Here is a 14,524-nt window from a genome sequence, read left to right on the forward strand (position 1 = left end):
TGCTGGATTCCCCGGAGGACACGTGTTTCGCCTATGACAGCTTGTTCCCCATGAGTCTCTGGCAAGTATCAGAGCCAGATTTGCACACAATATATGAGCCATGGGGTACATGCTGGCATTATACACAAGTGGAGCAGTATATACTGCTGGACATTCACTGAGTTTTAATAAGAGATGTGCAGAACAGGTAGCCAGGTGAGGCAGTGCCTCACCTGCCATAGACTTTTTACTCCAGAGTTTTGACTATAAGATAATAAGAAAAATAAGATTTTTTTTATAAATATTCTTTGTATTTTTGACATACTTTATAAACTTAAAACTCCAGCATATATGTTAGTATGATAGGAAAGGCTGTGCCTCACCTGCCTCACCCCACCACACACCACTGGCTATGGGCTACAAATAAGAATATTTCTATTATCTTCTAGAAGGCGCTAAATAAATAAGAAGTAGATTCTGGTTCGTTGCTATGGGCAACATCCTATCTTCTATAGAACGTCCATGTTCGTAAATAAACCACTGTGTCTCTAGGCTGCAGGAAGGAGGATACCGAGGTCCTGTCCTGGGAAGCTGTGATGAAGGAGAATTATTTGGTGAAACTTATCAGTGAGGAAAACAACAACATGGAGTAAGTGTCCTCATAGGGGGAGGAAGGAGGGCAGAGTAGGCAGAAAGGGTAATATTGGAAAGTACAAATACATTATTATATGAATACTGATTCTGATTCAGCTTTGTTAGCAAAGCAAAAAACCACGCAAATGGGCATAACTATGCTGCACTGAAGGTGGGGCAGAAATAACACCTGGAGGGAGTTAGATTTGGTTGGGGTGTGTTCAGACTGAAATCTAAATTTCAGGTGTAAATATAAAACTGTCTAGCATCAGTGGGCTACATGCAAAAGCAGCCAGTATTTACCCTGCATGGAAACAATATAAATGTATTTGCACCCCTTGTATAGCAAAATGGTTTGTTCCAGACACGAAGGGGGAAATGTGATAGGACGAGAGAATCAGAAAATGAGAGATTTGGCAAGAAATCTCCAGTTTTTTTTTTTTTTAAATCGGCAATCATTTACAATGCAAAATCAAATTGGTTTTGCAGTGTAAATGATTGCCGCTTTAAAAAACTAAAAAAATCTTACCAAATCTCTCACATTCTGATTCTTTCATCCTATTAAATTTTACCCAAAATGATTTACTTGCTTTATTGAATTTGTCCCACTATCATTGTAACATAGGGCCTTATTCAGATCTGAGCTCAGTACAAATGTGTTTGGAAAATGGGCAAAACCATGTGCACTGCAGGTGGAGCAGATGTAACCTTTGCAAAGAGAGTTCAATTTGGGTGGGGTGTGCTGAAACTGAAATCTAAATTGCAATGTCAAAATTTGGGTGCACAGAAAAATAATGACTCATGCAAATCTAACTCTCTCTATACAAATTTGTACTGAGCTCAGATCTGAGTAAGGCCCATAGGGCCTTATTCTGGTTCACTCTTAGAGGCAAATTCCTTCTCAATGAGAATTAGATTTGGATGGGGTGAGATCTATATTGCAGTGTAGAAATAAAGCAGACAGTATTTTCCCTGCACCGAAACAAAATAACTCACCAAATCTAATTCTCTATGCACATGTTACATCTTCCCCACCTGCAGTGCACATGGTTTTGTCCATTTGAGAAGGAATTTGTCCCTAAGAGTGAACTAGAATAAGGCCCATAGTGTGTTTGGCCATTTTACTCACATGCATTACCAGCGCTGAAGCAGCGCTCCCTGGTGCTGTGCCAGCCCCGCCTCCTGGACATGTGACATCACATAAGGGCGTGACTGTAAAGAGTTGCTGGACACTACATCCACATAAAAGGACACTCCAGATGCACTAAATCAGTGCTGCTGGCCACAGGGTACCACTGCTAGCTAGAGGCAGCGCCTTGGGGCAGGTGCATTAAATCAGACTTTTAGCCCCACAATCTCCATAGTCACACATTAGCAGTAGAATGGGTTGTGCTGAAGAGCTCAGTAACTTGTAACACGGCTTAGGATGCCATCTTTCCCACAAATCAACAAGTACAATGTCTGCCCTGCTAGAGAACTGTCATTGCATCATCATTGCATCTGTCTTGTGTTCTCATAGCATCTTTGTTCCCTTGCAGTTTGGAGTATAGGTTCAAGGAGATGGAAGCAAAGGTAAGATCACTGTCTGTGTGGCTCAATGCCTTGCACAGTGGACCATGTCTATACCCATGAATGAAAGTTTACATGGAGAGGTGGTAGAATTCACCCCCTCCCCTCATTAGGTGGAGCCTGGGCCAGATCCAGGGTTTTCAGTGCAAATTGCAACATTTGTGCCCTACCTCCCATACTTTATAAAGGGACAGTGGCCTTACAACAGTACCACCAATTAAAATTATGCCACACAGTAGCACAATCATATTCACATTACACCGCATGTAGTGACCCTGATTCATATTACTCCACAAAGCAGTGCCCCTTACTCACGTTATAACACACAATAGAGTCCCTTATTCACATTATGTTACTCAGTAGTGCCCCTTATTAAATTTACACTACACAGTAGTACCCTTTATGCATGCATGCCATAAGTATTGTCGCTTGCACATTATGCCCACAGTAGTATTGCTTAAACATTTAATGCCCACAGCAGCAGTGCCCCTTACACAAAATGTCCACAGTAGTTACCCTTTATACACATATCTATCTCTGGCCCTCCAGCAACAACTTCTCTCTTCTTCACTTCAGCGGTGGTAACAGCATGACATCACATACAACATAGCAAAAATGGAAGCTGCTGGGACAGGCTATTCTGTTGGAATTAGTGTGCATGGTTGTGGTGGAACTGAGTTCCCTTTAACATTACAGATGGTGGAAGTTAGTTTCACCTTGTTCCTCCCCACTTTAACCCCTATATATACCTATAAAATGTCATAACCTTTATCCACTCTTTTATACTTCTACAGTTATTCTGTACATTGTACCCTAATGTAGAGGTAGTTATACTGTACATTCTACCCTAATGTAGAGCTAGTTATACTGCACATTCTACCCTAATGTAGAGGTAGATATACTGCACATTGTACCCTAATGTAGAGCTAGTTATACTGTACATTGTAACCTAATGTAGAGCTAGTTATACTGCACATTCTACCCTAATGTAGAGCTAGTTATACTGCACATTCTACCCTAATGTAGAGGTAGTTATACTGTACATTCTACCCTAATGTAGAGGCAGTTATACTGTACATTCTACCCTAATGTAGAGCTAGTTATACTGCACATTCTACCCTAATGTAGAGGTAGTTATACTGTACATTTTACCCTAATGTAGAGGCAGTTATACTGTACATTCTACCCTAATGTAGAGGCAGTTATACTGTACATTCTACCCTAATGTAGAGGCAGTTATACTGTACATTCTACCCTAATGTAGAGGCAGTTATACTGTACATTTTATCCTAATGTAGAAGCAGTTTTACTGCACATTCTACTCTAATGTAGAGGCAGTTATATACTGTACATTCTACCCTAATGTAGAGGCAGTTATAGTGTACATTCTACCCTAATGTAGAGGCAGTTATACTGTACATTCTACCCTCATGTACAGGCAGTTATACTGTACATTCTACCCTCATGTAGAGGCAGTTATACTGTACATTCTACCCTAATGTAGAACTAGTTATACTGCACATTCTACCCTAATGTAAAGGTAGTTATACTGTACATTCAACCCTATTGTAGAGTCAGTTATACTGTACATTCTACCCTAATGTAGAGGCAGTTATACTGTACATTCTACCCTAATGTAGAGGCAGTTATACTGTACATTCTACCCTCATGTATAGGCAGTTATACTGTACATTCTACCCTCATGTAGAGGCAGTTATACTGTACATTCTACCCTAATGTAGAACTAGTTATACTGCACATTCTACCCTAATGTAGAGGTAGTTATACTGTACATTATACCCTCATGTATAGGCAGTTATACTGTACATTCTACCCTCATGTAGAGGCAATTATACTGTACATTCTACCCTAATGTAGAACTAGTTATACTGCACATTCTACCCTAATGTAGAGGTAGTTATACTGCACATTCTACCCTAATGTAGAGGTAGTTATATACTGTACATTCTACCCTAATGTAGAGGTAGTTATACTGTACATTCAACCCTATTGTAGAGGCAGTTATACTGTACATTCTACCCTAATGTAGAGGCAGTTATACTGTACATTCTACCCTAATGTAGATGTAGTTATATACTGTACATTCTACCCTCATTTAGAGGCAGTTATACTGTACATTCTACCCTCATGTAGAGGCAGTTATACTGTACATTCTACCCTAATGTAGAACTAGTTATACTGCACATTCTACCCTAATGTAGAGGCAGTTATACTGTACATTCTACCCTAATGTAGAGGCAGTTATACTGTACATTCTACCCTAATGTAGAGGCAGTTATACTGTACATTCTACCCTCATGTATAGGCAGTTATACTGTACATTCTACCCTCATGTAGAGGCAGTTATACTGTACATTCTACCCTAATGTAGAACTAGTTATACTGCACATTCTACCCTAATGTAGAGGTAGTTATACTGTACATTCTACCCTCATGTATAGGCAGTTATACTGTACATTCTACCCTCATGTAGAGGCAGTTATACTGTACATTCTACCCTAATGTAGAACTAGTTATACTGCACATTCTACCCTAATGTAGAGGTAGTTATACTGCACATTCTACCCTAATGTAGAGGTAGTTATATACTGTACATTCTACCCTAATGTAGAGGTAGTTATACTGTACATTCAACCCTATTGTAGAGGCAGTTATACTGTACATTCTACCCTAATGTAGAGGCAGTTATACTGTACATTCTACCCTAATGTAGATGTAGTTATATACTGTACATTCTACCCTAATGTAGAGGCAGTTATACTGTACATTCTACCCTCATGTAGAGGCAGTTATACTGTACATTCTACCCTAATGTAGAACTAGTTATACTGCACATTCTACCGTAATGTAGAGGCAGTTATACTGTACATTCTACCCTAATGTAGAGGCAGTTATACTGTACATTCTACCCTAATGTAGAGGCAGTTATACTGTACATTCTACCCTCATGTAGAGGCAGTTATACTGTACATTCTACCCTAATGTAGAGGCAGTTATATACTGTACATTCTACCCTAATGTAGAGGCAGTTATACTGTACATTCTACCCTAATGTAGAGGCAGTTATATACTGTACATTCTACCCTAATGTAGAGGCAGTTATACTGTACATTCTACCCTAATGTAGAGGCAGTTATATACTGTACATTCTACCCTAATGTAGAGGCAGTTATACTGTACATTCTACCCTAATGTAGAGGTAGTTATACTGTACATTCTACCCTAATGTAGAGGCAGTTATACTGTACATTCTACCCTAATGTAGAGGTAGTTATACTGTACATTCTACCCTAATGTAGAGGTAGTTATACTGTACATTCTACCCTAATGTAGAGGCAGTTATACTGTACATTCTACCCTAATGTAGAGGCAGTTATATACTGTACATTCTACCCTAATGTAGAGGTAGTTATACTGTACATTCTACCCTAATGTAGAGGTAGTTATACTGTACATTCTACCCTAATGTAGAGGTAGTTATACTGTACATTCTACCCTAATGTAGAGGTAGTTATACTGTACATTCTACCCTAATGTAGAGGCAGTTATACTGTACATTCTACCCTAATGTACCTGCCATATCTCTCCACAGTTAAATGACATGAAAGTGTTACTGGAACATATTAATAGCAAGATAAAGTGACATTCTGTACTGGAAACCAAGGTAAGTCCCCAAAGCCACATCCCGGCCTATCCTTATAATGTTAAGTATAAGTAATACGTTTACTGCAATTGTAAAACACAAATCGCAAAACAATTATGAAAAAACCCATTGTATTCGCAGGGGTCCGTCCAGCGTTTCTATGAGTGTGCCCACATTTTTGTGGGCATGCCCACAAAACGCCGGATGTCCACATTGGAATGCTCTTGCCAGGCAGCGAGTGCCCCAGCGAAGGGGTTCACTGCGGGGGTTTGCACATGCGTGGACCCCCACCATCTGGGACAGGATTGAATTGGCCCCACAGTGGAGAAGTGGAACAAATGTATCAGCGTCTACATAACATTTATTAAACAGTTTCTACAAAATGTTATCTCAATGCTGATTGGTTGTTATGGTACATCAATCTCTTAGGAGGTTATTCTGGTTGGTGCGTAAATTTCCGAATTCTTTCTGAGCGGACCGCACGCCACGCTGTGCGGACATTGTAAGAAGAAACGCCCACAGGTCCTCCGCATACGGACGGACTCGCTCTCTCAGAAGTAGGTGTGTTTACGGACCACATCCAAACCGTGCGTGTGCGGTGGCCACACAAAGATTCTGCACCGTCTTACAGCGTCAGAACGGACGTGAAGCTGCCCGTACGCACCGATGCGGTGTATTTACGCAAAACTCACGCCTATTCTCTGAACTCATAAATCTGTCACATGACACACTTATGCAATTAGGCTACTTCATTAAAAATTGTTTGTTTGTAATTGGAATCAATTAAATCCTACTAGATACTTAAACACATTAAACACATTACTACCACTTTACATTAACCCTTACATCAAGTGCTATTCATTTATTGTTACCCCTTTACCTCGGTTTTATGTATGCATATTATGTAATAATTGCACCTCAAATGCAATATTCTACAATGTGCTAATTATTACTAACACATTATAATGCAAACTTACCAAAAGTAACACAGTGTGTGTGTGTGTGTGTGTGTGTATTTATTTATTTGGATAATGTTATTTGGTCTACAATTGTAGTACATTTGTGTATTGCAAGGATGTGCACACTACAATAACATACATCTATATCAGCGGTGGCCAACCCGCGGCTCGCGAGCCGCATGCGGCTCGCCGCGCTGTAACTTGCGGCTCCAGCCTCCCGTCTGCAAAGCGGCGTTTTGAATTTGGCGCCAATTCGGCTACCAAATTCAAAACGCCGCATTGGCGGCCATTAGGAAACGACCGCGGCGAGCCAATCAGCGCTCGCCGCGCCGTTTCCACCCTGCCCCCGGCGTCTGACATCAAACGCCAGCGGGAGGGCGAAAAGTCTTCTACACGCCGGCGGAGCGCAGGAGCGCTCCTGAAGACGCGAGAAGCCGCCGGAGGATGGCGCAGAAGACGGCGGCGGAGAGAAGAGTTCCGGCGCCGCAGAAGACGCCGGGATCAAGACAGAAGATCTCCGGCGCCTTCTGCAAGAAAAAAGAAGATGGCTCCCGGAGAGGCCAGCGGGGGGTGGGAAGCAAAAGAGCTGACGAAGCTCCCCCCAGCGGCCTCTCCCAACACCAGGTAGGGGCCTTTGGCCTCCTACCCTCCATCCACCCTAGACCACCGGGTGTCGGGCACTAGGCCCGTGGGCAAATTCAGGCCCTTCTGGCCTGTGTGTGCATTAGTCGGGCCCTCTTGGCCCGTGGCTCATTTGTTTGTTGGGCCCTCCTGGCCCTCTAGGTGGGCCCTTTAGTTATGAAGCTGGGCCCTCCAGCATAGGTGTTGCACTGTGGGCAACACCTGTGCTGGAGGGCCCAGCTTCCTAACTGTGGGGTCATATGACGTTTGGCACTTTGAGGGGCATGTGATGTTTGGCACTGTGGGGGGCATATGATGATTGGCACTTTGAGGGGCATGTGATGTTTGGCACTGTGGGGGGCATATGATGTTTGGCACTGTGGGGGGCATGTGATGTTTGGCACTGTGGGGGGCATGTGATGTTTGGCACTGTGGGGGGCATGTGATGTTTGGCACTGTGGGGGGCATGTGATGTTTGGCACTGTGGTGGGCATATCTGGCACTGGGGGCATAAAGATTTGTCATGTGGCCACTCTCCTTGTGTCATATGACCACGCCCCTGACCACTCCCCCGATCACGCCCCTTTTCGGCGCGCGCGCCTTCGGCGCGCGCATGATGTTGGCTCTTTGGCTTGACGACTGATATTTTTCGGCTCTTTACCTCTGACCGGTTGGCCACCCCTGATCTATATACAGTATTTACCTTTTGCAAGTGAAAAATATTGTAAACAATTTACATATATACTGTTTAATGTCAAAAAAACACACAGACAACTTCTAACTGTCAACAACTATTTATTTATAATAAAAATATAGAAATGTAAATATAAAACATTTTTTTTTAAAGCAGCAGGTCTGTCAAGTCCTGTAGGTCGGCCAGTACTAGCTGCAGGTGCTCCCTCAGTCGCAGGAGGGCCCCACAGACACCCTCATCTACTTGGCTAGGGTCATCTGTGGGCATGTTAAAGGGGGTACAAAATGACTATTGATATTCATGAATACATTTAACATAGTGATACATAAATTAAATAAATTCAAGGTGACATCTATACATATATATATATATATATATATATATATATATATATATAGAGAGACATATATAGATATATATGACACATACATACATACATGCATACATACTAAATGAAAAGCCTGTTTTTGTCCCTCTACCCTTTACTCCGTAGAAGACCTCACAGTCATAGTGCTCCCTCTGAATCCCAACCCACCCATGACTAAGCTGCTGCTGCTGCTGTTGTCCTTGGACATGAGAAGCATGTAATGAGCTCCACCAATCACAACTCATCAAAAACCTCTCAGTCTCTGTTCTCTGATGCAACGTGGCATGGGACTTAGTCAACTCTCAGGAATGCACAGTACACTTGTGCAATCACGGATGGCTTGCCTGCTGATGTTCTGCTCCATTAATCATTGTCATATTGCCAGTTAGGTGAGGCTGCAGCACTAACCCACTCCCATGCACAAAATCATTATTAAGTCAAAATCAACCAACAATTATGTTGGCAAAATACATGCCAACCACAGGGGGTGCCTAGCTAGAGGAGGGCCCAGGGGCACTGACCACTTGTGACTCCATTAAAGCCACGCCTGTCCATACTCCATTAATGCCATACTTAATCTAGTTTAGAAATATAAATCAACTATAAACTCTATTCACCTATATGAGGCTACAGATTGTACGCTTGCAGCAGGGGCCTGTAACCCTAAGGTGACCAAGTCATCCCTTTAATCCAGGATACAGATTAACTACACAGGTTCTGTGGCAGTTAAAATCGAGCTGAAAGCCATCCCCAGAACCTGTGTCATTAAGATGTGTCCCGGATGAAAGGGATGACTTGGTCACCCTATCTAACCCCTAACTGTGTCTGTTGTTACCCACTTTGGTTTTTTACTTAATACTATAGTAAAACACAATTGATTCTGCAGTGCTACATAACAAATAGTAGGCCCAAAAATTATTAGTGATGCATTATGTATACCTACCACTTTCTGCCACCTGCACCTCACAGGCCTCCTCCTCCGACACCACTTCCTCTGCCACTTCCTCCTCTGGCACCTCCACCTCTGCAACCTCCTCCTCCACAACCTCTTCTGGCACCTCCACCTCTGCCACCTCCTCCTCCACAACCTCTTCTGGCACCTTCACCTCTGCCACCTCCTCCTCCACAACCTCCTCTGGCACCTCCACCTCTGCCACCTCCTCCTCCGCAACCTCTTCCTCTGCCACCTCCTCCTCCGCAACCTCTTCCTCTGCCACCTCCTCCTCCGCAACCTCTTCCTCTGCCACCTCCTCCCGGCCCTGCTCCTCCTTGGCCTCCTCCCGGGCCTGTCTTGCGCGTTCACGTGCTGTTAAAAAAATAAAATTTCAGAGTGTCACTTAAGGCACATTATTTTTAGAATCATCATTCACCAAAAACAATGACATATTATACCCACATTACAGCATGTCAAAGAGGAAGTAACACATATATAGTGAAGGCATTTTCAAATCAATAACAGCCATTTACCGACATTTACATAAATAATCTACTTAAATCATTCACTGGTAAATATGTAATATTTGCATCAAAACTCACATCTTAAGATCTGCAGCCTTAGGCGCTGCAGAAGCTCAGGCTGCCGTCGCCGCAGATCGGACCACCTGCGCTCCAATTGGGCTACGGACCTCCGCACCTGTGTGCGTGCGAAAATTCGTCGGCAGGCAGCAAGATACGCCCGCCGCTTTTGGGCGTTAGTAATAAAGGGCCCCGCACGCCCTAGCCTGGTCTCCATTACAGAGACCAGGGCCCTCAGCTCTGCTGTGGTGAAAGGCGCAGCACGCTGGGAGGTCGCCATTTTACCAATGGGGCATCACAAACAATCATGTACTGTAATTGGTTGGTAAGAATGTTATTTGGTATTAACTTTATTGTTCATTTTGACATGCACAGTGTGTATGCGCTACAACAATCGGCTAAAACATCGCACCACCAAACGCTTGCTATACCTTGGCATCGCTGAGCTGCCCTTCGCAGTACTTACTGTATGCAACTAATATTGCCACCAATAACCACATCACCAACACATACAAAACAGACAGGGTGAAAGAAGTTGGGAAAAATATATACTCAGCAAACATGGCAGAAAACATCATGTAAAATAGTGTTCAACAATATACTAAATTAGACAGCCTTAATGGTGTGAACCCAATACACCACAAACATACAAAATAGTGCAATAGCTTTTCCCAATATTAGGCCATGGTGCCATTTAAACACTAACCTTATACCGGCCCACACTATAGATGTGGATTAAAATGTACCTAGCATCAAGGCAGTATTTATAGGGCTATCACATGTGATTTGGATGCAAGCAGTGATTACTATTGCATGAGTTGTGGACTGGATTAACATATGGAATGGGTTAGTGTCATTTGTTGTACATACCAAACAAGTGCACAGTACAAAAGAACATTCACAGATATAATTTATGTCTGGCTAAAGGTGCAGTTGTTCATTGTGATTAAAATCTGGCAATGAGTACAAAATCAGACTTAGAATGTACGCCTGGTTTTGTACATTTGATTTTCCGCTGGTATGGGCGTGGCCTATTCGCCGCACAAACACCACGGTGTACGTCGCCATACGGTACGCTGCCGCACAGAACGCAGGGTGGGGCTGATGTACGCCTATTACATCAATGTGTATATATAGGTGTGCACAAAATACAACTTTGTGCTGCAAACATGTCTGGTTCACAATCAGAGGGAGAACAGGAGCATCAGCGTCTCCTAGCTCGCCTGGGCTCCATCACCTCCAATGTGCCCCTCACCAGAGTCCAGCCATTGGGAGGTGAGCAGGCAGCTGGGCCATCTACAGCTGCCCAATCTACAGCTTCCCAATCTACATCTGCCCAATCTACAGCTGGGCCATCTTCTGCCTCAGCAGAATCATTGGGAACACAGCAGGCGGCTTCACAAGAGAGTAGCCTGGCCAGCACTTCAAGTACAGCGACTGGTAGCCGTGGCCGTGGCCGAAAGAGGCCAACAGAGGAACCAAGCACCAGAAACATGGCATTTGAAGCGCAGGAGCTTGTCATACTGGTACCCCGTGCACGGGATTGGATAGAGTTGACACAGGACAGGTTGACACACACAAGGAGATGGAAGATTTGGGAGGACATAACTGTGGAGATTAATGCGGTAGCTCCACAAGTTTGTGAGACGGAGCACGTGAAAAAGAGGCAAGTTCAAGTGTGTTACATTTGAGCAGAACAAGACCATTAATGTTTTTATTAGATGTTAGATGGATTTGGTAAATGGTCGGTCGCGTTGCTAGGAGCAACAGACATGATTGCCATGTCACTTATTCTATATTTATTATAGGGTGAGTGTAAATGTTTCCTCAAAGTGTTGGTTTTATAGTTTAACATAATGTAAGTTATGTTGAATGAAGCACACATTGAAATCTGTAGCAGATTAAAATGCATGCTACATCAAACGTCAGGGGTGACATGTAATAATATTTAAACTTTGTTTGCAGGTGGCATGACTTCAAAACCAACCTCAAGAGGAAAATGACCGCACGTTGGAACCACAGCCACACCTCTGGGGCTGCCCCATGCCAGGCCGACTGCAGCTCACCCCCCTGGAGGAGTTGGCTCTGCCCTGCATTGTAATTGAGGAGGTCCGGGGGGTGAGCAACATGGATAGTGAGGCCCCAGTGGAAGTTTTTGCTACTGACTTAGAAGGTAATTTGTTTGCATACCATAAGTAGTTTGTACTAATTTTATAGGGTTGTAATTGTACGTTTCTCTTTCAGCAGCATCTCCAACGTGTGGGAGTGATACTCTTGAGGAGGCGGAGGAGACAGTGCCACCTGCCACCAGTGGCAGCCATGTGCAGCAGCAGCAGCCAACGGCCACACAGGATTTGGACAGGTGGGTGCAGATGCTTGGGCAGATTCGCCAGCAGGGAGACTTAGCATCAGAGCGGCTGCGTAGGACTGAGGAGGTCATGCAGGGTATTGTCAGCACCCAGCAGACAATCGCTGCCACCCAGCAGGCCATGGCTGCCACCCAGCAGTCCATAGCTGGCAGCCTGCAGGTGTTGGCAGAGCAAGCCCTGCGCCAAAATGACCTCCTCCTCCGCCATAATGAGCTTGTGGCGGAGCTACTTAACACCAATAGTGCCCTATTGTCAGTCGTTTCTGGTGTATTCCCTACACCAGCACTCCCTGCTGGCAGAAGGGGAATACCATCCCCCCCTTCCACATCATCTGCTCCACCTGCCCCACCATCCCAACATGGCCGTGGCCGAGGAGCTGCTGCACGTGGCAAGGACCCTACCAGGGCCAAACGGTCCCGAAAGTGAACTTGGCTCCGCATTAATCTCCACCCTTATGTCTTCCCAAATCTTTCATTTTGCTGTGTGTGTGTGTCAGCTTCATGTGTGCAACCCAATCCCGTGCACAGGGTACCCACATTTGCCCTCGTTTCAAATGTTTTGTTTGGTTCCCCTGTTGCCCTCTTTCTGCTACCATTACTGTCTGCTGTACTTGAAGTGTTGGTGCTATACTTTTCTAGTGAAGCCACCTGATGTGTTCCTAATGATTCTGCTGAGGCTATGTATGAAAAGAATACATTTTTGTACATTTTTGTTTGTTTTGTACATTCCTGTTATGGTTTTCAAGATTTTTAGAAAAAAATTGTGGCGCTATTATGCTTGGAATTCGCCCGTCCCGGGTAATGGGATATTTCCCCTATCCCTAGTAAACGTATATGGGGTATAGGCGATTTCCTCACGGACTTAAAAGGTTTCTACTTACAGTAGATTCTTTTATGGTGTATATGGATATATTATTTATATACTTATATTGTCAGGTAAGTAGAAAATATTCATATACTCCCCTTCCAATCAATATTGGTTCCTTTCTTTTTTTCTCCTTTGTATGGCTCCTCAGTCGGAGACAAGAACACATACACGATCCAATGTGTATCTTACACTTGTATTTTGGGGTGGATGGTTAGTCTCACAAGAACATCGTATTATTTGACTTTTATTTGTGTGTTGGCCCCCTATTTACTACTGTATCAATTCTTTGTTTTTGTTATAGATTAAAGGGGTGTGCTACTACCAGACAAAATCAGGAGACATTTATAAAGAAAAGAAAAGCTTGTCGCTTTGTAGTGCACCTTAAAGAATTCTATCAATCCTAAAATATAACCTTTATTGGGGTTTAACTAAAATTGCGGAGTATAAGAACACACATACAAACATATCAGTGAAAACACACACCATGAATTGTTAAAAAGCTGTGTGTGTGCGCTTCCTGCACTCAATCTGCCAATCTTGAATTCAGAGTGGCCAGCGTCTTTTATGGGTATCCACTTATTTTTCTTCACATTTAGTGCTTCTCAACTATTATATTGGATACAAATTAAAGTTGATCTCTGCCCTTAAATCTCTGCTGATTGTTGCTCTAAAAGCAAACTGACACTTTGTTGTTTGATACTTTATATAATGTTCATGCAATAAATTGGATGGATTTCCTGTGTATCATTCTATACATAATAAAGCAAAGTACAGTGCTGTGTATGTCTTGCTGATATAACCTCTATTATTATCAAATGGATAGGGAAAGCCAAGTCAGTGTGTTTGGTGCATTCATATCATATTCCGGCAACCGTGGGCCTGTGGCGTGCTATTATATTGTATGTAAGACTGATTGGTCAGATTTTTCATACAATGTCAGATTCTTCTGGCAGATATTCAGATTCAATCAGTATTAGTTACCATTATTTGCAGGCTATCGTTCCTGCACAAGTCTATAATGCACATTTATTTTGTATAAAAATGTCACCATTGTTCACAAACTGTCATTTGACCCTAGCTCTGCAAACGGCATTGCTATCCTACATTCAATTTGTTGGTGCTTGCACGTTGTTTAAATTATCAGTCTGCAGCGGCGCTGCTTTTTCTATATATACTAACACAGCGTAGCACAACTTTCAGGCTATCAGCAATACAGTACATGTATCACATTAGGCTAAGAGATAAGGCAGACTGCTCTTATAAGAGCACTCGGTGATTCATCGCGCC

At 43.2% G+C, this 14,524-nt stretch overlaps 1 protein-coding gene across 1 annotated transcript in view; it reads left to right on the forward strand.

Annotated features, from left to right (window-relative positions):
- The window catches only part of LOC146020928 (transient receptor potential cation channel subfamily M member 8-like), a 75,710-nt gene that overhangs the window by 51,442 nt on the left and 9,744 nt on the right, over nt 1-14,524 (forward strand). Inside the window, exons 22-24 of the mRNA XM_083154577.1 lie at nt 532-628; nt 2,151-2,184; nt 5,795-5,866. Of these exons, the coding sequence (XP_083010703.1) occupies nt 532-628; nt 2,151-2,184; nt 5,795-5,845 (182 nt within the window). The 3' untranslated portion in view covers nt 5,846-5,866. The remainder of the gene's footprint in view (nt 1-531; nt 629-2,150; nt 2,185-5,794; nt 5,867-14,524) is intronic.

The sequence above is a fragment of the Crinia signifera genome, chromosome 7, assembly GCF_055691185.1.
Source record: "Crinia signifera chromosome 7, ASM5569118v1, whole genome shotgun sequence".
Lineage (NCBI taxonomy): Eukaryota > Metazoa > Chordata > Amphibia > Anura > Myobatrachidae > Crinia > Crinia signifera.